The sequence below is a fragment of the Ambystoma mexicanum genome, chromosome 7p, assembly GCF_040938575.1.
Source record: "Ambystoma mexicanum isolate Mex_15411 chromosome 7p, UKY_AmexF1_1, whole genome shotgun sequence".
NCBI classification, from domain to species: Eukaryota; Metazoa; Chordata; class Amphibia; order Caudata; family Ambystomatidae; genus Ambystoma; species Ambystoma mexicanum.
The window spans coordinates 919,578,156-919,604,360 of record NC_090939.1 but is presented as its reverse complement, the minus strand read 5'-3'; the positions used below and the strand labels follow the sequence as shown (position 1 = coordinate 919,604,360).

General features: G+C 47.3%; 1 protein-coding gene across 5 annotated transcripts in view; it reads right to left on the bottom strand.

Moving 5' to 3' along the window:
* Positions 1 to 26,205, bottom strand: part of ST3GAL6 (ST3 beta-galactoside alpha-2,3-sialyltransferase 6) — a 773,060-nt gene that overhangs the window by 174,670 nt on the left and 572,185 nt on the right. For all 5 annotated transcript variants that reach the window (XM_069637206.1, XM_069637209.1, XM_069637205.1 and 2 more), the window contains one exon: positions 8,563 to 8,637. In XM_069637206.1, coding sequence (XP_069493307.1) covers positions 8,563 to 8,637 — 75 coding nt within the window. The remainder of the gene's footprint in view (positions 1 to 8,562; positions 8,638 to 26,205) is intronic.

The window sequence follows — 26,205 nt, the reverse complement described above, 5'->3', positions numbered from 1 at the left end:
GTTACAGTGAGTTACAAAAATATACAGCAAATATACATGTACCGAAGGGTACCATTAACAGCGTATAATACAGGGACAGAGCAGAGAGAAAATGTATATTCAGTTCTGTACCCCACATGGAGTCTGGACTGTGTCAAGGTCTCATGAGACTTGGGAGAGCAGCCATGTTTTAGCATTGTTCTTGAAGGAGTGGAATGATGGTTCAATTCTGATAGGTGTGGGCAAGGTGTTCCAGAGTTTGGAGGCCAGGACGGGGAAGCTCACCCCACCAGCTTTTTGGAGTTTGCATCTAGGCACGATGAGGCTGTGAGTTTGGGCTGCTCTGGTAGGTCGAGTGGAGGTGTGGCGTGAGAAGCAAGTGGACAGGTAAGGTGGGGCGTTGTTGTTCAGACATTTGTGAGTCAAAGCTAGGGTTTTCAGGGCAATTCTCTGTTTTACCGGGAGCCAGCGTAAATCCAATCTGACAGAGGAGTTATGAGAGTGTCTCGGGATGTTTAAGGCTGCCCTTAAGGCATTATTTTGTACAGTTTGCAATTTATTAAGGTTAGACTGACTGGTCCCTACGTAGAGAGCACTACAGTAGTCGATTTTGGCCATAACAAGAGTTCTGGCGAGTGTGATACAGTTGGTGGAGTTTAGGAAGGGTCTACAGGCAGTGATAAGTTTGCAGGTATAGGTCGAAGCTGACCTAACTGCATTTATTTGTCTGTTCAGAGAAAGCGAGGAGTCAAGATAGACCCACAGCGTCTTAGTATCTTTGGAGACCTTAATGTCATTGCCGTCAATAATGAAGGACTTGTAGGTTTGGTCTAGTTTGTTGAGCCGATGATTTGATCCTAAAAGTAAGAGCTCAGTCTTATCATCGTTAAGGCAGAGTTCGTGCTGTGCCATCCAGGCCTGGATGACCGAGTAAACATCGTTAAGGGCTTTGGTGTCAGCTGTGTAGTCTCCTGTGATAGGGACGAGTATCTGGGTGTCGTCCGCATAGTTAGTGTAGGAGACACCCAGATAGTCAAGCACATCGAAGAGGGGCTTGGTGAATACATTATACAACGTAGGGGATACACACGAGCCTTGAGGAACGCCACAGTGAATGGGGGAGGGATCCGCTGATGCCAGCGGTGAGAAGACCCTCATGGATCTATTGCTCAGGAATGAGTGGATCCAGGCATTGGCAGAGTCGGAGAAGTGGGCTGCGGATTTGAGATGCTGGCAGAGTATTTGGTGGTTGACCAGATCAAAAGCCGCAGAGAGATCGAGGAGAAGGAGAAGAGCTAGCTTCCCATTGTCCTTCAGTGACTCCATCTGAGTTTTCAAGTCGATCAGAGCTGACTCCGTGCCATGTTTAGGGCGGAACCCTGATTGTCTTAAGCCCAGGAGATTGTTTAGTTCGAGGTAATCCTGAATCTGCAGGCAGGCTGCGCGGTCCAGGATCTTGAGCAGGAATGGGACCGTAGTGATAGGTCTGAAGTTAGTTGGGATATTAGGGTCAAGGGAGGGTTTTTTGAGGAGTGGGATAACCCATGCATCCTTTAAGTTGTCGGGGACAATACCCGTCTTGAAAGAGGCATTTATGAATGCTGTAATGAACGGGGCTAGCTCATGAGATGCTTCTTTGATAATAGGTGCTGGGCAGGGGTCACCTTGGCAATTGGAAGGTTTTAAATTGTTTATGATGTTTTCTACTTCGAGAGTAGTGAGTGGGGAGAAGGAGAAAGGTTTATGCGGATAGGTTAAATGTGTATTAAGTGTAGGTGTGGTCGGTGGTTGGTCAAGCTGTAGGGATTTCTGTTTGTCCCTGATTTTAGATTGGAGGGTAACAATTTTACCCAGGAGTGCTGACTGAATATTGGTGCACCAAGTGTTGTCTTTGGAGCAAGAGTCAGGGGGGCTGCAGGTGTCTAGAGTTCCTTAAGGATATTAAAGAGTTCCTTAGTATTGGAAAGGGCTGACATAATGCGGTTATTATAACAATCTTTTTTTGCCTGGAGTACAGCTTCTTTATAGTTAAGGGTGGCTATCAGAAGACTGTCCTTGTGGGCGTCGGAGTGGTGACTTCTCCAGCGTGACTCTGCTGAGCGTTTCTATTTGCGTAACACTCTAAGCTGGGGAGTAAACCATGAGTTAAGGTGTGCTCGTTGTTTGGGTTTCCTCAGTTTGAGCGGGGCGATAGAGTTGATGGCTGCAAGCAGTGACTGGTTATACATGTCGGCTAGGTTGGTGGGGTCTGAGCAAGTGTCAGGAGCGTTATTTAGTGTGGGAAGGATAAGGGGGAGTATTTTTTCTGTCATAATGTTCTTTTTATTTCTAGTGAGGGTGGCTGGGGCGACCAAAGGCCTGGGTGGTGGGTTTGATTTGATTCACCCCTGGAGCCAACGCCTGCGAAGATCACACCAACCCCCCCCACGAGTCTTTACCCCCGGGGGGCGAATCCACGCTGCTACCACCATCTTAAGCCCAAAGCGACCTCGCCCACGCACCCAAAGACCACCACCCCAGGGGGGTCTGCACGCCCTCAGCGGATTTGATTCACCACTGGAGCCAACACCTGCGAAGATCACACCACCCCCCCACAAGCTCCAATACAATTACAGGTTATATAGTGGACAAGTCTGACATTCGTCCGGCACGGGCACCCCATGAGCTGGAAGGAGGCCCTCTCTAAATACCAATTTGTGGCCGACAAGGAAAACATGGCCGCCGGGGGTCCATCCACTTCGCCTCCTGACCTGGGCGCCATTCAGAACAATATCCAAATGATCCTGTAGGAGATTCGTGGGATAAGGACTGACATGGGTGCCAAACTGGCGGACCTTACAACTAAAGTCACCACCTTGGAGGACCGCTTGGAGGGAGTAGAAAACAACCAACTCTCCACAGCGCTCCTGGAAACCCAAATGGAAGCTAGGTTCCAAGAAATGCAACGTCGTGAAGAAGAACTATGGCTCAAGGGGGACAACATGGAAAACAGGGAGAGGAGAAATAACCTGCGCATTTTTGGCTTAGTAGAAGCCGAGGGTGAAAGCCCACAAGGCCTTGAGGGCAAAGTACATGACATCATAAGGATTGTCATGGGGGCGTAAGCTGACGGCGAGATCAAATTTGACAGGGTCCACCGTGTGGGTGGGGGGGGGGCAGGGGCCCACGCTCAGTGCTGGCTCGCCTACATAATTACAAGGACAAAGCCAAGATCCTGGAAAAAGCGAGGAACCTTGGTAATGTACAATATGGAGACTACAGGGGTGGCTATCTTTCAGGACCTCTCGGCCCTCACCCTGCTGATGAGGAAAAAGTGATGCGGCAACCTCACCAGATGGCTTCAGGGAAAGGGGGTCAGATATCGCTGTGGCCATCCCGTTTACCTGTCATTCGAATGTCGAGGGAGAGACACCACCTGGTGTCTGAGGAGGATATCCCAAGGGTCACGGATGACCAAGTGGGCGACCGAGCCGGCTACTCCAGGGGCCGAGAAGGGGAAGCCCGGGACCCCCCCCCATCACCCCCTGACAGACCGGAAAAGTCTAGTGGCAAAGCTAAGGCAAAAGGGGCCCTTAAGTTTCAAAAAACCAGACACCCATCTACGACCTCTGAGGGCCACCTGAAGTGACGACAAGACCACTTCTGATGGGGACGAGGCCCTCTTATGATTAACATCAGGTGGAGACACTAGTGGAGTCGAGGGCTGGAGCCTTGAGGCATTATGACCACGCGCCACGTTGGCGCCATGTTTGGTCCGCAAGGTTACAGGGCTAGTTGAAGTTTTCCAAGGGGTAACAAAATTGCTAAATAGATCCACATAGGGGGTCCGAGTTTGATGGCATAGGCAGAAGCAGGGGGTCATGGTGGAAAGATCCCACCTCGGACATTCGTTCCGAGGCTAGCAGGGGATCATCCCACACAGAAAGATGGAAAGGGGAATCCCGAGCACTTGAACTACCCGGGGCTGGGGTAGAGTCCTTGGTGGTTCGTTGACCAAACATGACGAGCGTTGGGGGACGAAGACAAACGCCTTAAAATGAAGGGGAATGGGAGAGGGAGGGAGGGAACAGGGGTTGGGGTGAGGGAGGGGTCGGGACAGGGGGGGAGGGCGGGGAAAGACCAATGAAAGGGATAAGAAAGAGTCACTAAAAAGGGTAGAAGGGGGGGGGAGCAGCCTGATTGATCCAGTGCTCCATGTTTTCCAGCGGGCTCCATATCAGAACCATACTGAGGAGCAAAAAGAGAACGATACGAAGGACGACAATGGTTGAAGGAAGGATAGGCACACTTAATGTCAAAGGCCTAAACTCCCAAAACAAAAGATCACTGGACTAGCAATATGTTCTGCAAACATCTAATGGTACTCTTCTTACAGGAAACTCATTATAAACAAGGGAAAGAATCGCCCATCAGAGGAAAGGAAATCGGGTCCAACTTCTGGGCCTCCCATAGAAGCTCAAAGAAGGAAGGGCTGGGTATTCTCCTGAATAAGACATTCCATCTCACAAACATAGAAACTAAGAGAGGCTTTGGGGGGCGCTTCCTGGGGATCAAGGGCACCTGTGAAGGCGAACGTGTCACCCTTGCCACCCTATATGCACCCAATTCAGGCCAGACACGGTTTCTGACCCAGATCTTCGGGGTGATGGACGAATGGGCAGAGGGAGCCATGATACTGGGTAGTGATTTTAACCTTATAATGGACCCCAAACTAGACTGGTGGACAGCGAGAGGGGTGGAGGCAAAAGGGATCACCAAGGATAACCTAGCGCTGCAGACCCTCCTAAAAGATCATTACTGGGTAGACGTTTGGCGTGCGGCATCTCCGTGCCTGGGGGGGATACACCTTCTTCTCTCCCCCACACTATACCTACACGAGAATTGACTTGCTTTAGACCTCAGAGGAGGGGGGCAGGATGGCTATGATCCCAAAGGTGGAAGCAATAACATGGTCTGACCACGAGCTATTGGTGGCAAGTTGGTCGATGCCCCTGTCCCCGAGATCATCACGCTGGCGTTGTAACGACACACTTTTGAGAGACCCAGTGTTCAGGGATTTCCTAAAAAACGAAATGATGGCTTACTTTGAAACAAATGACAACGGGAAGACGGATATGGTGACAGTGTGGGAGGCAGCAAAGGCCACCTTCCGGGGACTCCTTATATCTGAGGGTTCCAGGCGTAAACGGGAGAGAGGGCTCATTGAAAATAAGATACAAGTCGAATTGAAGGCCCAACGGCCAGGTTTAACCAGGATGGGGAGGACAGGGAAGCCCTTCTGGTGGAAATGCGAGAGAACAGACAAGCACTGCATACAGTCCTCATAGGGGAGGTGGTTAAGAAATTAAGATACATGCGGCAGAGGTATTATGAAAGAGGGGACAGGGTGGGGACTCTACTGGCGCGCAGGGCCAGGGGATGTAGAATGGAGAGGAGGGTTGGGCCTACTAAGGACAGGGGGGCAATGCACGCAACACGAAGGAAGACATAGTAGACTCCGTCGCCGACTACTACAGGGAACTCTACACAAAGCAGGCGGGGGAAGCGTTGGAGAAGATCCGGGCATACCTGGGGGGAACACCCATTACCCCGGCTGACTGTGTTGGAACTGCACGAGCTGGAGGAGGATATAACGGCAGAGGAGGTAGAGGCAGCCATTAAGAGATTAAAAGTGGGAAAAGCCCCCAGCGGAGATGGGTATAGAGCTGACTATTACAAATAATTCCAACCCACACTAACGGAGCCCCTAACTAAATTGTTTAACCAAATTAGAAATCAAGACACAATCCCGCCCACTTTCCTACAGGCTCTCATCACGGTAATCCCCAAGCCAGGTAGAGACCTGGCAGAGTGTGGATCGTACAGACCCATCTCTCTCCTTAACCTCGATGCCAAGATCTTCGTCAGAGTTCTGGCAAGTCGCCTAGAGAAATGCCTACCACGTCTGGTCCACCCGGATCAGGCGGGCTTCATTCTTAACAGGCAGGCCTTAGATAGCATGTGTCGTAAAACGCTCCACGTGTTAAACTCAAGGGTGACCCGAGACGAGAGGGTTTTATTGTTGGCTCTCGATGCAGAGAAGGCCTTTGATAGGGTTAGCTGGACATTCATGGGAGAGGTCTTCTCCGCGGTGGGGATGGGTCAGAGATGGCTGGGATCGATGTCAGCATTGTACTCTGCCCCCCTGGCCATGGTAGTTGCGAATGGGATGGAATCGGGGACCTTCCCACTAGAGAGGTACAAGACAGGGCTGCCCACTATCCCCCCCTGATTTATGACCTGGTCATGGAGCCCTGGGCGATCTCCGTGCGAAATGACGAAGCGATTAACAGAGTGTGGATAGGTGATACCCACTGCAAGATCAGCCTTTTTGCCTACGACGCTCTCCTCTACGTCACTAAACCCTCACAAACGGTTCCCCGTGTGCTCCAGGGCTTGGCGTGCTAGGGGGATATTTTGGGGTTCAAAATTAATCTGGGCAAATCGGTGGCATTTATAGGAGGTCATCTATCGGAAGCCGAGACAAAATATGTGGAGGAACTCCCCCTCCGGCTTCGGAGAGATGGGTTCCGACACTTGGGAGTCCAGATCACGGTTAACTCGAGCGACCTCTTCCCTAGAAACTTCACTCCACTGTGGACAGAAATCAAGAGGGACATAGAGAGATGGGCAAGCTCAGGGTTTTCTTGGATGGCACGCCTTAATCTGATCAAAATGGTAGCCCTCCCCAAGTTCCTGTTTCTCTTCCAGATTCTCCCCGTCCAGGTACCCAAGACCTTCTTACTCGCAATAAAACGCACCCTGCTCAGGTTCCTCTGGGCGGGCAAGAAACACAGGATCTCCTATGACGTACTAACAAGGCCCAAGGAGGATGGAGGGGTGGGATTCCCAGATCTCGAAACATACTACAAGGTGGCCCAGGTGAGGATCCTCGTGGATCACTTCAATCCCGGGACAAAAAAGCAATGGGTCGCATTGGACAATAGAGTACTTGCCCCGGCCACGCTTGAAGAGTGGTTGTGGGTCCGGAGATCGCGGGTTCCCAGATGGGTCTTGAACCACCCGGTGCTGGGAGTGTTCTAGTCTATTTGGAAGGAAGGAGGTTACTATAGATGGCTCACCACATGGCCCTCCCCGCTGAGCTGTATCTGGGCCTCCCTGTTTATAGACAAAGTGGCCAAACCAGCTGCCTATCACCAGTGGTATGAGGCGGGTCTAACCGGGGCGGGCCACCTGTGGGTGGGGGGGTCCTTTATGCCCCTATTGGATCTTGAGGAGGCCCTGGGGCTGAGAAAATTGTCACCATTCCGCTACCTCCAGTTTAATGGAGTCTTTACTGAGCCCACATGGGGTGACACCCTCAGGAGGGATCTAACAAACTTTGAGAAAATGATCATCTCCACCCGGGGCTCCAAGGGGGTCATATCCCGCCTATACAAGCTCCTCATGTTCTCAATCCCGAGGGAACCACCACCAGCACAGACACAATGGGAGAAAGACCTGGGAGTGTCAATAGACGATAAAAGGTGGACAAAGATGTGCATCCGAGCCCATCGCTCAACGACCTCGCCTCAATATCGACACCAACCCTTAAAAGTATTACACAGGTGGCACTACCCCCCACAGAGGATTGCCAGAATGAGCCCAGGCTACGACCCACATTGTTGGAAATGCTGCAAAACGAAAGGTGACTACATACACATATGGTGGACATGCCCTAGGGTACAGTCATATTGGGGAGAGGTCCTATCCTGGATCAGGGGGGTGGATGGAGTGAGCAGACCCTTGTGCCCTTGGCTGCTCCTTTTTGGGATTGAGGTGGGCGATAACCACGAGGATACCCGGGGCCACATGTTACAGGTCATGATGGTGGCGGCCAGGTGCTGCTTGGCCCAAAGGTGGAAGAACCCACACATGCTGGAGGAGAAGGAATGCGTCACTAAGGTTCGGGCCATCTATGACATGGAGTTCCTAACACATGTCCTCGATGAATCAAGAGCCAATATGGAAGAGCTCTGGCTCCCATTTTTTGATAAATATGAGCGCCCGACCTAAAGGGAGAAATCCAAACATGTGGACCTACCCAACCATTAGGGAACAATGGGATTGAGGCCCCATAGACATGAGTTAAAGATCAGATGACCTTTCCAATGGGGCACCAACAAGCTGAGCCCAAGACAAGGGTGCACAAAACTATTTGACAGTCTGGCTATAGGAAAGTTCTCTGCGGGTCTGTTGGACAAATCAGACACTAATGCTCGATCAATGGCGATCAATGGCTGAAGGGGGGGGAGGGGACAAGGGTTATTGTTGAAATGTTCATCAGAAACGTATTTTGTTGAAACGTCAGACATGATGTAATAACCCAAAAATGTTAATGAAACTTTTTCAAAAAAAAAATGACAGACAATGGCAAAGGTAATCTTACACCACATCAAAAGATCTTCCCAAACACATAACCAGTCTCGACATCCAACTGTAGTGAAAAATGACAGTTTAATGCAGAATTAAAATGAAGCAAAATAAAACTACCCAGTTCCGCCCTCCCCCCCCACCCTGGTGAACAGTGTTCACTATTCTTACTGTAGTAGAGACTTAAAGTTTTGATTGAAGCAAGAATCAGCAAAATGGTCGTCTTTTCTATCTGCAACCGGCACCCTATGCAAAACACAAATAAGGAAAATCGGATTAGTAGGAACTTGAAAACAGAAATAAGAATCTATAAACAGGTGCAACAACAAATGTCGATAATCATTTCCAACACACAAGTCAAACGGTGAACCCAGCTGTAGACCAGGGTATATATTGCCTTCCTACCTACTGGGCATTTATTTGTTTGTTTTTTTTATAACTCGTCTAATACCATACCTAAGTTCCGTTTCTAAGAGCGGGTCTGGGATTTGAACCTATGTTGATCCGTAATAGAATCTATTAAATATCAAAAAAAGGAAGGCTCCTGAAATGGCCATTCTCCACTTTTGTCCAAGTTAACAGACAGTCCTGAAATAATGGACCCCGTTATCACCAGTTATGGTTTCATGAAACATATATAAAATACTTTATTATACAAATAATATCCAAAAATGGTCATCCCCTCCAAGCTTATGGCGATAAGGTCTTAATCATCCACTGGGCCTTTCGGTATACATCAAATGAGGCTTCATTTAAGCAGTAAATGTGGTACTACGAGACGTGCATTTATCTTCAGCAATCGGAATACAACTTCATAGTCATACCGTGGTTACTGGCAGGCGCGCCGGCCAAGTGTCGATGTGCTGCAACATATTCACCAAGAACCCTAAATTCGCCAACTCTTCAAAGTAATGTGCACACAAATAATACAGGAAATACTTAACCCAATCTCACATGCATCTTGTGGCACTTTTCAGATCCTGCCTCGCACAGTACCTTAATGTCATTCTATATTCACATCCTAGCATAACAGTCTTCTTTCTTCCCTAGGCACAGTTGCTCCAATTTCCTTCCTGGTGTATAGTTCCAGTCACTCCCTCACACAGACTGATCACCTTCCCTGTTAACTCCATAATTTACTGATATACTACAGGCGAACACCAGCACTGGCAAAACAGATTTTTCTGTTGACATAGGAGGGGGGAGATGGCTTGTGAGGCCGGAGGAGTGATGCTTCACTCTGCACTAGTGCAACACTGAGCAGAGCAAGGATGTTTCTACCATGTCATATGATGCAGCCGATTGAAGCCTCTGCTCTTAGAGGAGCGCAGAGTGACTGCTCGCGCCTCCAGCCTCATGAGGTGACTTGTCACATTATGGAAGTGGTTTTGCTCTGGACTGTTCCACTAAATGTTAGATGAGCGGATCACAGCAATGCAGCTTGCTTGCATGATGTGAGAAGTTAATTGAGCAATTAAGCAAGTGGAGCAGGCCTTTGAGAGGCTGCCATACGACAAGCACCTTGCAAAATAACACTAATTCAAGGTCCACAAGAGGAAAGTGCAGCACTGCAGCCTTCCCCTCAAGACTTCTGAAGCTGCTTCCAATTGACCCAAGAGCAATTGCAGCCTCATACAACAATCCAATGGCATAAGCGTTGCGTGGAGGGGGCCAATGTGTCATGTCCAAAACACTGGGGATTTCCGGCCATCTGCGAATGCCGTACTCCCAACACCACATTTTATTTTGGTGCACAAGAAGCGATGCTAAAAAGCCACCATGAGCTAAAACTAACAAGTTCACTGCTAATAAAAACACATCTGGTAATTGTTTGGTGCATCACAAATGGACATATAGCTTCATTAAATATATGTCTAGGAGGGCCCAGAAAAGACTTCCTCAAAGCAAACAACTTTGGTGGCCCATGTCACAAAAGGGACTGGACAGCACGTGCCACTAATTGGCTGGCCCTTTGCCTCATGCTGCATTAAGGATCTCCTATTTAGGAGATCCACACGACTTCACCAGTGGAAATGATGGTTGCCTGGAGTGGCGAGTGGCTCCATTTTCCTGAAAACACAGGGTGCTCTGAAACCAATGAAGATTGACTCTACCAAGCCAGAAGCGCTCAGTCTTCGGTGAGGTCAGACGTCATCTTCAGGAGGGGTCTGTGGCATCCCCCTGCTTGGGAAAAACTTTGCACACAAGCTCCTAGCCCAGTGATGCCGTTGTTCATGCAGACTCTTAACAGGAACTTGCAGCCCACACAAAGGACCCCAGAGCCTCCACAGGGCTGTGGTTCACAGAAGATAAGGGCCCTCCTTCAATTCCAGTGAAGTCAGAGGCCCAGCGTTGTAATTCAGTGGAATTCTTGTATCACCTTCTCTTTAGCTGCTTAAAGGAGCCTACACTTGTGTGGCTAAGGGGATACAAGAGATCTAGGATTCCACACAGCCTAATGTGTAAGTGTATGGTGGAGTCAAGTAGGGGTGCTTACCAACATGTCCCTGTAGTAGGACTGTGATGGACCACCTTCCAGCCTCTGTCTGTAAAACAGGGCTTTCCTCAGCCAACAACGGATGATGCTGTGGTCTCCTCCTCAGAGATGGCCGCGCAGCATGGATGAAGGACCGAGCCATGCCGCTGAGCATCTCCTTCGAAGATCAAGTATGCCTTGAATGGGAGCACAACACTCAGCATGCCAATGGGCAACACAAGGCTGGGCCTTCTTAAAACCTGATGACTGGGTGACAGCAAAGTGCCAATGGGTCATATTGCTGTGCATGCTCTTTAAAGTGAGCACTCGATAACAGATGCAATTAAATTCACAAACAAGTATTGACTGGGTTTGTGGCTGCTCGAGGCCCAGTGATTAAGTGGGGCAAGCATAGAATGACTGGAAGACTCCAACCCACTCAAATGTGGCTTTTCCCATGTATGGCTTTTCTGTAACCATAATACTAATGGACTCTTGGAGTTTCAGTGTTGGTTAACGCCCATTAAAAATCTGGACTTCAGCAGCTGTTCCCAATTTTGTTTTAGCAAAAGAAATTCTAGACCAAGAAAGGTGTGTTCTAGTGAATGGAGTGCGTTCCCCCCCCCCCCTTTCCCAATCCTTCCATGGAGTGGCTTCCAGCAACTTGTGTAAACAAGAAAATGTTCACTTTTCTGAGCCAACAAGATAAGTTTCAGTAATGGTAGGTGCGCACCAAATGAACTAGGAAGAGCATACCTTAGTTTAAAGTTAATGTGTTAGCAGCAAAACTAGTCCAAAAGGCCCACGCGTTGAGGATGCCAAAGCCGGGGTGAGTTTGTTTACAGTGACAGGCAGTGCATTAGCCAAGCAGGCTACATTTAGCCAGTGAAACCTATGTTTGGTGGGGCAGGGCACAAATTTTACACTCGTCACTCGAGATTGGCAAGGAGGAATGTTAGAGGATGAAAGTCAATTTGGGGCTTACCGGAAAGCTTGCTGACAGTGCTCCAGGCGGGATAATGCATTATCTGGCCCGGTGCCCCCAAGTCTCACTGACAGTGCCGAGTAAAAGGAAAACTTTACTTTAAGAGAAACAACCCTATATACTTACTTTAGTAAATGAAAGCTAAAAGAAACATTGTCTTTTTACTCCTAATGGTTTAATGTTACAAAGTGCTGGGGCTAAGGTGGAAGAGAACGAAGCAGATCCAAATGTCTGAAGGGTATGAGGGTGAAAAGAAAGGGGAAAAGTAATTATTTAAGTCCACAGTGTTTCACATATGCAGCCCGTAGTCATCTCAGCCTATTCATGTTCATTTTCCAGGTAACTGCATCCCCTTAATACCCGCCCTCCCCCCCCCCCCCCCCCCCGCTCCCCCAGAGACAGGCACATTTCAAAGCATAGTTTCAGAAGAGGTTCTAGTCATTTGTGTGCATATTCCTCACAAGCGAACACATTTCCAGAACATAACTTTCTGATTGACTATCTGCGGCAAGCACAATCTAAAATATGGTGGAAAAAACAGCATAATACACTCGAACTACTGGCTTTCTTTTGAAGCTGCTTGTTATAGCATGCCATTGAAGGATGCATAATAGTTATTTTCTGAAGTGTATCAGCAGTGCTTTGAAAGGGAAGAAAACTGTGTGCGCTGTCCCCAAAGCACAGTCTTTATGTAAGTCAGTAGACTCATTTTAATCAACAATGCAAGCTTTTAATGTCCAGGTTAACGGTAGGACATCTTAGCCCTTTCCGCTAACGAGAGGCTTTCTCGCGATCATCGGCTGAACCCTGGCAGCGTGGCTCCAGGGAGACCACCTCATGAAGGGATGTGTGGCCATCGGGGCAGGAAGATCGGCTGTTGCTATATGCAGACTATCTATGGAATCATATTTGTTCACATATAATGCACTTAATATCCAGAGGTTTCTAAGTGCGGACCCGAGGATCGAACGTGTGTTGCTCTGCGTTGTGTTGCTTGCAAGGTGAGCGCGTTGCCCCTGAGCTATCGTCCCGAGACTGAATGTGGGAGAATCCAAAGGTTGATCGCCAGAATAATGGAGATTTTACGTATGTATGGACAATAGAGTGGTCTCTGGGTTAACTGGAACAAATCCATTCTATTCCTGGCACAAGGGCCCTCTGGCACTCCCAAACAACTGTCCGCTTAGAGTGACGGTCAGATTGTTGCACTATTTGGGCATTCAAAGCTGTCCGGAATACACAACTTTTCTGCAAGGCAATCTGATGCCTTTAATAGATCGGCTTAAGATACTTAATGGACTGTATCTCTGATGGGGAGGGCAGCGATGTTTAAAATGATGTTGATGCCTAGATTCGTGTATGTGCTCCATAACACCCTGGTTAGGGTCACGGATCAGGAATTTCAAGTGATCGAAAGAACTCTATGGAGGTACTCTTAGCCCAGGATGGTATTGTGCAATCTGTGTGGTTCAGTGTGGGAGGGTGGGATAGGAATGCCAGACCTCAGCAAGTATTATTGGGCTTTGCAAATTTCAGTGGCAAGTGAGTAATTGTTGGGGGTTCCGGCCTGTCCACATTTTCAACTGGAGCAGAATGACAGGCATGGATCCTTTACAGGCACTTCATGGGAAGACCAAAGTTGTCGACAGCCCCAAATTTTGCAGCAAGTAGTGAGATTAGCTAGTCCGGCCCACTATGATATATATGATATGATGTGGCATTTATAACGCGTCTGTACACAAGAGTTTCTAGGCGCGACAAGACAAGGAGGGGAAAAAAAAGGGAGGACAAAACGACCTTACTAGGCCTTGTGTAATTCAGATCGCGCAAGTGTGGGGTAGAGGGAAGGGGAGAAGTTCTAGGGGGAGGGGAAAGGGGAAGTGCAGCTAACTCACAAGTACAGCCAGCGGGTGTCTCATAAGTCCAGAGAGAAGGGACTATAGGGTTGCAGATAGAGACCCTTAAGTGCTGGGGAGCCCAGAGACCGTGCAAGGGCAACTGGATATGCAGGAGCCTGGGCTCGAGTTCAGAGCAGCTAACTGTGTAAGAAGCAGGGGCTAAATCGAGGAGAATGAGGGCAGAAGGGAGATTAGAGTCAAGATTGGAGAGCAAGTCTTCACGGGTGTTCAGAAGAGCAGTTTCCGTGCTTCTGACAGCTCTGAAGCCAGACTGGTGGTCATGGAGTCAACCAAAAGATTCAGTATGTAGATTAAGCTGGGAGATGGCCAGCTTTTCCAAGAGTTTGCCCAGGAATGGAGTGATGGAGATTGGGCGATAGTTAGCTGGAGAGCAGAGATTGTCAGAGGGCTTCTTTAGAAGGGGGTGCACAAGGAAGTGGTTTAAGGGGAGGGGAAAGTTCCAGTGGCAAATGATGGATTGCAAAAAATAGGCCAATGCTGGAGCAAGGGTATCAATGTGGTCCTTGATGGTTCTGGATGAGCATGGGAGAACCTTCTGTGACGAGACTTTCATAGATCAGAATTGTCTAGAAACACCATCAGGGGCGAACAGGAGAAAGGCGGAGGAGAGACAGCCTCAGAAGGGCCAGGAGTGGTAGAGGAGGATAAAGAGGAGGAAGAAGAAGGGATGGTGGACAGGATGTCATGCGTTTTAGTAGTGAAATGAGAGGCCAAAGCCGTGCAGATGGCCTGGAAGGGAACAGGAGAGGTAGAGGTTGCAGCAGGATTGGCCAGCTCCCTGCAGATTTTGAAAAGTTCGGCCAAGTTGTTAGATGCTGCAGAGATGCAGGCTTGGATGTAGGCTCTCTTCTTAGAGAGGAAAGAGTCTGTATTGCCTTTGGAGCAGGCGGCAGGCCAGTTTGTCAGGTGGTGTGCCCGATACCCTCCACTTCCTCTCTGCTACCGTACACTTCAGTTTAAGGGTGGTGAGGTCGGAATCGTATCAAGAATTTCACTTGAATTTGGGCTTCAAGCAGATCCTCATGACAGGGGCAAGGACATCCAGAGTGTTAGAGACAGAGAGATGAAGGTTAAAGAGGGCTGTGTCAGGGTGTGAGTCAGCCAAAGGTCCAAGAGAGAATGTAGTTGCGCAAGCCTCAACTGACACACGGTTCATGGGTCGGATGACTAAGAAGGTAGGTGGCAGTGCTGGAGTCGGCTTGACCTGCGGGGGAGAGAGAGAGAGGTAAATCATCCAATTAAAAATCCTGTATAGGACATATTATACCAGGCAACTGCTGTTAAAATACAGTTGGGTGGCGGATCCTAACTGTGTTAGATGTTATACTGAGGAGGGAACGTTTTATCATACAATATGGTCATGTCCAAAAAGCCAGCGTTTCTGGTCTGGGATACTGCATAGAGTGTCCGCAGTGGCTTCTCAACCGATCCAGGTTGACCCGAAATTGCTTTTGTTGGGAGTGAGGCGATGTAATTCACAGAACGCCAGGGGACCACTCCGGTGGTGATAGTGCACGGTATAAATATCCTTTAACTTAACTATATGCAAAACTATTTATTGCCAATGCTTTGTAGCAAAAAGAAATATTGCCATATTATGTGGATCACAAGAGGGGAACAGGATGTCTAAGTGGGTGTTAGACATGGACAAATACATGGCAATGAAAGAGCGAATATACAGGTCCCGAGAAAGCCCTCATACATTTGTTAAGATCTTGGACAATTGGGGTAGTGCCGAATGACCCTGTAATGTTGTTCGATATATACTTCCCCAATGGGCCTTTGTGATTCTTATATTGGGTGGTGAGCAGGGAGCAATTTATTTCATGATCCTGACTGTTATACTGTATGCTATGTAGGGCATTTGCCCTGATGAGCAGACATTACAACTGCAGTATAGTGGTTACTGTTTACGAATTAATTGTTACTGCAAAACAAAAAAAGTTACAAAAAAAACAATGCACACTTTCAGGAGGGACCCCAATTCTAGTAACTATCAAAAGTCAAGGCACAGTGTGAATGTGGTTTCGCCAGGATCACATAATTGGAGCTAATGAGGAAGCAGCCATTTGGATTGCAGGTTTCCTAGTTCATCAGTTTTCTATCAGCAGTAAACATTGTTTTGTTACGTGTTTGAGCGGGATAAAAGAGTTGTGCTTGTGGGGAGGGTCCAGCCCTAAACAGTGACCTACTACGTAGTCAGGGGACTTCAATATAGCCCAACAATGCAAGCTTCTAGGAGGTGGTCCTAATTTGATCAGCTAATGAAAATAAGGCACAGTGAGACAGTAATTTGCCCAGTAGCACACAGTTTGGACAAGAATGGAAGCTAGGTGAACTTTGCAGGTCAAGAGAAAAATTTTGGGCATAATACATCGCCCAAGCTCTCTTTTTTTAAAATCCTATACATACCACTTACTGGTCACTGTGTTATGCACTCTGTTTTGCCACAAGGGGACAGAGGCACAAATGAGATAAGGTGATTTGTCCAGGATCACAGTATTTCAGTGATGAGGAAACCAGAATTGGAACCCAGGTCTTCTCATCCGGATTCCAAATTCTGCTTCTCGTCCATCAGGTTCACACAAAATAACGTTACTACAGCCAGAGTAAGCAAACGCAATGTCAACTCTGCTGCCCATGTATCTTTATTGTGCCCCGGTTTAAAATGGTTGCCATTACTGTCCTCGATTCCCTTTAAAGGATGCAACACCATTTCCATTTTTTTATGAATTAAATATGAACTTGCCACAGTTGATACTAGGCAAGTTGAACCTGTGTTAAGGAGTGGGGGAGAGGGATGTGTGTGGCTAGTAGCGTTCAACGGTGTGCAGTCAAAAAGTCGAAACAATGAAGTCGAATGTAAAAAATGTTGAAAAAAAATATCAAAAAAAAAGTCAAATGTTTTATTTTTTTATTTATATGTATTTTATGGGTTTAGTCAGTAAAAAAAAGGATAAAATAAAAAAAAAATACATTTTTTCTATATTTTGACTTTCGACATTATTGCTTTCGATTTAATGACTATAAACCGCTTTCAACCTGAAATTTTGCATCGCTAGTGCCTACTCTTTCAATAATGTCCAGTAGAAAGTCCAGGTGCAGTTCAAGATATTTGAACTGTGGGTTCCTAATACCATTTGGAAAGGGGGCAGACAAGTGCTTCACATATTTACCTGAGCTTGTTCGTGGCCATTCGAGAGCAACGCGGTCCTTTCAATGCAATCCATTATTGAGTGCTGCTGAGCTTCATTCGTGCCTCACTTTGAAATCCATTCAACTGCCATGAAGGTACTTTGTCCTCTATGAGATTCCTTACCACCAAGCTCCTACCTGCCCTCTCCATGGGAATCATTGGCAAATGGTGCCAAATCCAATTCCATTGGCCCTCATTACGACCCTGGCGGAGTGGGATACCGCCAGCGGTAATCGCGGCGGACCCGTCCGCCGTACTACGAGTTCCCTTAGCGCCATGGAGGTTTTCTCCGCCTGGTTTTACCGGGCGGAGAAAACCATGGCGCTAAGGGACCTTGATGTTAATTACGCCGCCGTACTTTACGGCGGCGTAATTAACTCCTTCCCCACTCCCATTATACCCTATGGGGCAAGAATGGGAATGGGGAAGGGTAAAATGGGGATTGGGGATTTACCGCTCCGCCAAGGTCGGCATGGGGTGGTAAATCCGCCAACCCCCATGGCGCTATCGGCGGCTTTCCGCCATGCTCCGCGGTGCATTTTGCACCGCGAAATCCGCCAGGGTCGTAATGAGGGCCATTGTCTCGAGCCGAAGCTTAGTGGGGCGGATCATACCCATCTTTCCAGCAGTCATTACTCAGTGTTGTTTTGCCTCTTTTTCGATTCAATTTCAAGTGCTATGTTCGATTCTGCTACCAAGCATTGCAGAGTAGTGTCGAGCTTTAGCCTGACACATCAAACAGCCTGAACGTGGGTGTGGAGGTCATTTCGCTTCTAGTGAAGTGTTAGAGCTCCCATTGGCCCTCAATAAAGGGCCGTTTCAAAGAAACACCTTAACTGCAGCCAGGAAGGAGTACAAAGCTAGCGAGATGGCCGTTTTTGGGACATGGTCTGCAGTCACAATTCAGACATCAAACAGACATCTTTTGGCCCAATTTGTGACAGGACTGCACAATCTGCTGGTCCAGGAAGCACCAAGTGGTGCAAGAGACATTAAGGGGCCTCTGTCAAGACAACACTTCAGAGTCATTTTACATACTGAGATGTACTCCCACCTGACTTGCACACCACCACACTCCTTTGAGGTGCTGGGGGACCCCAATGGAACCCAAGGCCCACATCGGACACTGCCAGACAAGAAACCAACCACACACAAATATATTTTATATATACACTCATCAAATCTGTACTGGAAGGTGAGGGGAAGACCATTAGGTATCAAAGCCAATGCCAGGATCAAACTATCATAAAGCAAACAGGAAGATGATGGGAAAGGCCACTAGGTCTCTTTTCCCCTGCCAGGACTAGGGCCTCTCCATAACACCGGTCAATGTAATACAACGCAAAGTGGTCTTCTATAGTGCTGTTCTGCCACTCTGGTGGCCATCACTGCAAATGGCCCTAAAAAAGTGTGGGTTGGGGAAAGGCAGATGTAAAAACCTCTGTGTTGATCGGTGTAGGTCCTAGGTATCCCGTTCCAGAGTGGGTCTGTTTGGCTGCAACACTTGGAAATGTGTAGTGGGATGGCCAATCCAATTTAGAACAGCCCTCTCGGCTTAGGTTAGCCAATGTTGTATGGGACAGTGCTATACATTCTAAACTGTACGTTTCGTGGTAGCTCAATTCATGTTGATATGCAAACAAATGCCTGTGGTGGCAACATGGGGCTTAAGTAAGTACTCTGTAAGGGGGTATGGATATTTAAGAGGGGAGTAGGTTAGTAATGGAGTGGACAGCCAGCAACACCGGATCTGCCCAGTAACAGGACACTCAGACTGAACTGTGGACCTAAGACTGTCCCAAACCCAGTTCAGGGTGGCAGGAAGGCGACCAGCAAAGAAGATGGCACAGAGAATCAGGCTTAAATCAAAAAGAGCAGCCACTTTCAGTATATCGTACTCACAACTGGACTATATGCCAAAGGCTCAGGAATTCCGTGATCACAGGAGATGGTCGGCAGCACCACAAGGTTGTGAAATGGCGTAAATAATTCTTAAATAACAAACATTCGGTTGAAGATTGTGGAGTTCTTTCACGTGCGTGCTATCACTTCTGAATGTTTCAGCCAAATAATTTAGACAAACAAAAGTCCTCAAGGTGACCACGGATTCATACCCAAATATTTGATCAATTAGCCAAAGATTTAATTGAATTAGCCTGCATACATGTTTTATAAATTAAGAGCATGTTGTCTAGGTTAGAACACAAGCAAATGGATGCGCTTTTCTTTTTTTCATATTTTAGATATTTATAAGGTGCATCATATAGTCAAAAGTTTAAAGGCACCTCGCAAGATTAACTGAAATGGCGGAGAGCGGGGAGGGCACAATTACAGAAAAGCTTGAGACAAGAGACAGCTTTTCAGCAGCCTCTCTAAGACAACACTAAGCTGATTATTGTTATCCTAGAGACACTTGGATAGGAAGTCTCATTCTTCACTGTGTGCCAATTTATTTTTGCCTCCAAAAGAACTGTATTTCAAGGTGTGGTGGAGGATCAAGCAGGATCATGTCGGGACGGAAGCGTGCTCTTGCAGGATTGTGAGGAGAGATTAGATTAGCTAGCTCTTCTGCTGAATCTCTACCAACACCAGCCCAGGTCCTTTGGCTGGCCTCTCAAACTCTGGGGTGACCTGACATTTTTCAGCAGTGGCTGGCCTGATCCCTTAGGCAGCCATTGGGAAGAAGCTGAAGAGCCAAGAAAGGTAGTGGGATGCGGGGGGAGGGATATACCAAAGTCAACTTGGCACAAGACTTTACTATCTATTGAATGTGCGCCCTGTAGTCTTGGACATACTACTGCATGAGTAACTATTCTACTAAAAACAGCCGGCTGTAGAGGATTTTCAATCACTAACAAACACAAATTAGTATGATAGTATTTATGACATTTTTATTATTCACTTGTTCATAGTAACGGTCTCAAACAATGCAGTCACCCCTCTCATCCTGTCTAAAACAAACACATTGTGTTTACATTCATAGTTAAACATCACATAGAAAATCAAAAAATACACAATGCCCATACCAAAAACAGTAAGAGTGCAAATGTAAAGGTGCACCCAAGATCAAACAATTAGTCAAACTAGTACAAACAATGAATCCTAGCCGGGACAGCATACAAGCATCTCATTCTCATAGCTCTCAACAATTTCAACGATTGCAGGCATGTTTTGTACCAAAACTATGCAACAGTGACATCATATTACACGATCAGTCTACAAAACCTATGAGAAAGTTGGTTTGGTTAATAGCTCAAACTACATATAGGATGCATTGGGGTTAGTTACTCTATTGGTATATACTTATCTGATGGCTCCACCTGGACCCATCCCACTATAGATACTACTTCTACTCATTACAGGGACAGCTAATTGGTTGCCATTATCTATCATGGGCGGTGTGATATGGGAACATTCTATTGGTAGGCATTAAGCTCCCCAACACTGACCACTTTGACAAGACATCAAGATATGAGCGGCACGTAAGTGGGAGAAGGGAATTCTGTAGTCTACCATAATTCCAATTAAAGAATACTCCTGGTCATCCCCAGACAATGAGACTTTGCCTTTTATTTGTACTTGGCCTTGTGTGCCAGTGTGTGTGCATGTGTGTGCGCCAGTGTGTGTGTGTGTGTGTGCGCCAGTGACAGTGTGTGTGTGTCAGTGTCTGTGTGTGCCAGTGCGCGTGTGTGTGTGTGTGTGCGTGTGCGCGCGCGCATACACACCAAGGGAGTTCTGCAGGTGTCTATCTGAATTTTGCTCATGATGAATAGCCAGTGTTCTTCATATCTGGATAATTTTAGGGTACTGTGTTTGAGAGTGGATTTCCTTCTAATTATTAAGGTTTTAGCTAATTTCGACGAGCATGTTGTGTTCTTTGTGGCCTCTTGGGGCACTAGTCAATTACTGTCTATAAAGTCTGTGGTTCTACTGATCTCGTGCACCTGGACATCAATGGGTGCTTGTGCTCTAATTAAAATTGATTTACTTGGGAGTCTATCGCTTTCTGTCCTGTCCTGGGAACCGTTATCTTGTGCCTGCGTTCCTTTCATCTATTACTCCCTTCCTTGTTCCTGACCTTGGCTCAGGCCTTGAGCTACTGTCTCGGCTCTGAACGAGTTGCTAGAATACATGGCTGCACTTCTGTCTTCCTGTTTCCATATTGGCGACCTATAGCCACATCTAATTAGCTTGTATGTCTGCCATACAATGGTGTTCCTGCCCGTGTATTCAGCATCTTATCTACCTATAGTCCAACTGCCATATTAGTGTAGTGAGTCCCTCACTTGGTGCACAGGAACGCCTGTCCTTTTATTCTGTATTGCACTATTTATACAGCAAACCATTTGTGCATTCTACAAACTACTTTTAGTCCTTACTTGTGTCATACAATCCTAGGATCCTTTACGGCAGATTGCATGTACATTAACTTTAGTTAAGCATATTGTTTCATGGAGCTCAGTTTAACTCATTGTCAACCACGCCTAGATTCATGGGGTGGTAAGGCCGTCTCAGTTTGTAACGTCTCTCAGCCTTGCAATAATGGGGTGGGGCCGGCGCAGAAGGTGGTTATGACGTATTCATCTGCTTCATCACACAAAACTCACATTTTGAAAGACTATAAACCCCCTTGTTCCATTCAATCTATTAACAAGCAATGTAGATCCCCTTCATGTTTCAGCACTCAAACTCCGGTATGGTACTTTCGTCACGGGTAGGAGTCTTTTGTGAGGATGTAGATCCTAAATGATGCAGAAAGAGATCCACTATGAGTCTAACTTCATAAAACAGCATCTATGGCAGTATAAACTGCTGTAAACCAAATAGCATGCAACAGAAAAAAATTATTTCCCACAGTAAAGCTGTTCTAGAAAGGGCTCAATACCCTTTTTAAATATGGGGTGGACCTAGGAGCAAAAGGATAGATCATGTATTTTAATTTTGTATGAGGAAGACATGGGGTGTGCATGTAAAATATTACCCCCCTGGTGTAACACAAGTGATGTAGATGTGTGGACAGCTAATGGGATGTAGGTATAGATGGTAATCCAATTACACAGCCTGCTCCTCAATCGGCTAAAGTTTGCTTCCCTCACTGTATGCTGAGCTCAGGCCATTACACCTTTAAGACTCTGAAGATTGATATATGGGAGGGGAAATGAAGGCCAAACATTATGAAAATGGTATAGGAGCATAAACAGGCATAATGCATACTATTGTAGCACTACACTAGTTCACCCTCGGTTCATCTTTCAACCTGACTTTGCCTACCCGTGTACCTACCCATATCGTGTTGCAGCGTAGAGTCGGCAGGCCTGGATTGACACCTCCAAATATGGCTTGCTGTATTTCGACACACACCAAAATTTGAAAGCATCGACCAGACATGTGTGGAGAGGGTCATGCTTATGTCCATTTCAGAATATCACAAAAAAATTGTCAAGCTTGATAATTCAAACTACTCTGGGATTCCAATTATATAGCGCTTGGTAACTAAAATTACTCATTGCCGTCATTATTACCCTCAATGTGGAACTCTATTTATTGGCCTATTGGGCCTGGGGGTCCGTTGAACAGATCACTGTGTTGCACCCATGGCACACTGCATTGCCCGGTTCCTACGGCAAACACGCTGCAGTGGAGCTACCCTCCCAGTTTGATGCCTTCTTGATGAGAAGATGTGTGGATAAAGGCTTAGATGGAGATGTCACTAGTTCTTTATAATTTGGACTATAAGGTGGTGCTTGTGCCACTTATAAACCCAAACTATTGCATTAGAGTATAGATAGGGAGAAATGGCATATGAGGATGGACACAAAGCTTGTAGGGTTTGTTTGATTGCCCATGGCCATGCTACTCCCCATAGACATTCCCACCCAGTTCCTGCTCCTCCCCACATAAAACACCTCCTAGTGGTAACTCTGAGCTCGCTTTACTTAAACCTTAACACCAAACGTTGCACTTGAAGTGCCTGCCAATGTTAATGGCTTAATTGGAGCTGTTAAACTCGCCACTGTTTTAATAAAACCAGGTCTGCCTTCAGCCACTTGATTTATAAGCACTATGCATGTCCAACAGTTTTGGCTTGTGTACAACTATTAGGCTTTTGCCAGGCGCTGCTATTAGATGCCGAGGTACTTACATTTTCGGCCAGTTAATACAACTAAGACAGTGCCGAGAAAGTGACTTCCCCATGCCTACACAAAAGCCCAAACGATTGGCATTGCCAATGCTTGTTTAGGAATGCAATTCGGTCATTTCCTATTTTCACTGGGAGTCCAAATAAGCGTAGCTGGCACTGGCCGTTTCTGTCTTGCAACTAGTTCTCCACCATTTTCAGAGGGAAATGTTGTTTGAGCTATTTGTGCTCTCTCGAGTCTCCTCCAGCCGCCTCTCATGTAGAATAGTTGAACAGATTGCTGTACTTAACCCAGCTTCTCATTGAGCCATCATAGCTCCTTGTTCCTTTTTTTGGACTTGTGCTCGCTGCTTTATATACCCCCTTTGTTGCGCAACAATTTATGTTTTGCACCTTTTTCTTGAAGTATTTGCAAGGAACTTGGGGTTGGTCACCCCAAGTTACCTGGGGGCAACCAGACGTGGACTCCCTGCTCACTGTGCTCAGAGAGGTGCAGCTTCACCTCACTGATGAGGCCCAACAAGGCTGAAACACGTGTGTTGGGTTGCTGTGGTACTCTTGTTCAGAGAGGAATTGCCATAGCATTTCGGTGCTGGACTGCCCATGTGGGTGGGACAAAGACTGATATGCAAATGGATATTTCCCATCTGTGAAAGGTACAGTGAGCAAAAAGCGTGTGCTGCAAACTCATCTCAGAACAGGTTATCATGCCATGTTCTTTCTGGAGAGGAGCGCCTGCTACCTTTTTTTAAATGTTTTGCATCTTCCTGGCTTGGCTTTACATGTCAGTGTATCCTTCTTAGTTCTTTCCAGGATGCTGTGTACATCACATTTCTATTGGGAATTTTCCTCCTCCAATATAGCCACCTGGGTGTACTCCCCATTTCTCTTGTTACTTCTGTGTTGGTGACTGGCACTCCCCATGGTTTTCGCAGTGTTTCAGTACCTTACAGGAGCTGTGCATACCTCCGTGGCTTGGCTGGTCCGTTTCTGCTGTCCCTCCTCTTCCCCCACGGTTAGGGTGCCAGCCCTTGGGCTTAAGAATGACCCAACGTGTGCTTCTCTTATCCGCCTGTCCGTTGCTTCTTCTGCTCTCTGTCCACTGGAGTGCACCAATCTGACCACAGTTTAGGCAGTTGGAGGCCACTCCACGGCGCATGCTGGTTTTTCCTTGCCCCGCACTCATTACGAGCAGCCCTGAGACTTTTTGGGCAGTGATTTCTGTCCCTGACTCTCCGTACAATGGGGTCAGCGTGTTGCCCTCTAACAAGTTCTCTGCTCCCACCATCACTCTGTGCTTAAGGAGTATCATTTTTGGGGGATTAGGTGCTGATGAGGCGAGGAGTCCTCTAAGTGCCCATCTTGTGGCCACACATCCACCCCTCCCCCCACAGGCATACATTCAGCATTCATACACGCACCCATATTAACAGCATTCATGCCTCTTTCACCATGTACCCATAACATACACACTCAATCACAAGTGCACCCACACAAAACAACACGTCTTCATGCATGCAGCCAAACATACACTCATTCCTGCACACGCAGCTACACACACGTTGACATTTTCTTTCTTACAGCAGGCCCGGCCCAGAATTCTCTCTGCTGGCATTAGGACAGCAACCGCAACTGCACTTCGGCTCCAGCGCCACAGTAACCAGGACTCCGGGAGAGCATCCTGGTTCCTGCGCACAGGAGCCGGGGAAACCCCTGGAGTATTCCCCAGTAGCTCTGAATGTTCTGGGAGGTACAGGAGCATTTCCTTGAACATTCAGAACTGTAGTATCCCAATGGGCCTTTTAAGGTTAGGGAAGCAAAATGCATGCAAGCTGGGATACAAACTGTCAAAGGGAAACCAGATTTCCCTTTGACAATTCAAGCCAGCACAGGAGTGCTCCCTCATCGCCCCTTCGATCATTATGGATGATTCGTCCCTGCATGTAGTACCTTTGAGTTCTACATCCAGTCTCAAGATTTCGAAGTGGTTGCACAAGATATTTCTTATTTCACAAGCTTTGTTATTATATGTTGTGTCACAGAGGGCACAAAACTTACGAAGTCACAGTGATGGTTCAAGGGTTTTAATTTTTCCCAATTGTGGGTTCTAGGGCCATCCGTGTGTCGCTCATCTTTTCATGGCCTTACTCCCTAACTGGGGAATCCGTAACCCCTGGTTAGTGCTACTGAATGCTGACCCCGAATCTCTAAATACCTGCTTGTGTCAGAGAGGTTTTAAAAGCCAGATAACTAAAACACCCTTCAGGAACTTTCCAACTATACTGACAGTCCAGTTGTTTGTAATCTACTCTGATTTGGGTAGGTGCCTTACAAATAGACAGACTTCTTCTAAAACGCTAATTTTCATCTATCCCTTTTGTACTCTTTCCTCTTGCCCACTCTGCCCACAACTCTCCTATCCCTTACCTCCACCATTAGATGTTAATCCTCCTTCCACTAGTCCTCAATCCAAACTGCCACTCCCACTCCTCCGCTCCAAACCACAGCTCTGCCTCCACGCGGAGTGGCAGTTTGGAGGACAAACTGCCACTCCGCGTCCTCTCCAAACCGTGACTCCCACCTTTCATTATTAATTCCTGCCTTACCCAATGAATCAATTCTCCTTTTCTTGCCTGGGTGGGTGTGTGGATCAAAAATTCAAAAGTAGGCAAGCCCCACCCACTTTCACTACACTGCCTAACGCATAGCAAAGATGGTGGCCCAGGAAGGCCAATGTTTATTTTCGTTTTCTGAGACCTTCTTCCATTGGGTCTCCTTCCTGGTAAGTCTGTTCGGAGATGGCGTTTCCATCCCTCCTTTCTGTCCCTGGTGGTCTACTGGACCGGTTTGGGAGCTCTGCTTTGTTGCAGTGTCTTGGGGCTGGTGCCCCTGGAAGTCCAATGTGCATGTTTGTGTTTCAGGTCCTTTCTCCATGGGTCTCCCTGACAAATCTTCCAGGGGAGGGCAGATCATTCTCTCTTGGTACCCAGTTGTCTTCGGTGCCTTTGAGTTGGTGTGCAGGCTTACCTGCATGTTCCAGCAGCTCTGCAAGCGCCGCACATGGACGCTGCATCACTCCCTCTCCTTGGTTCACATCAC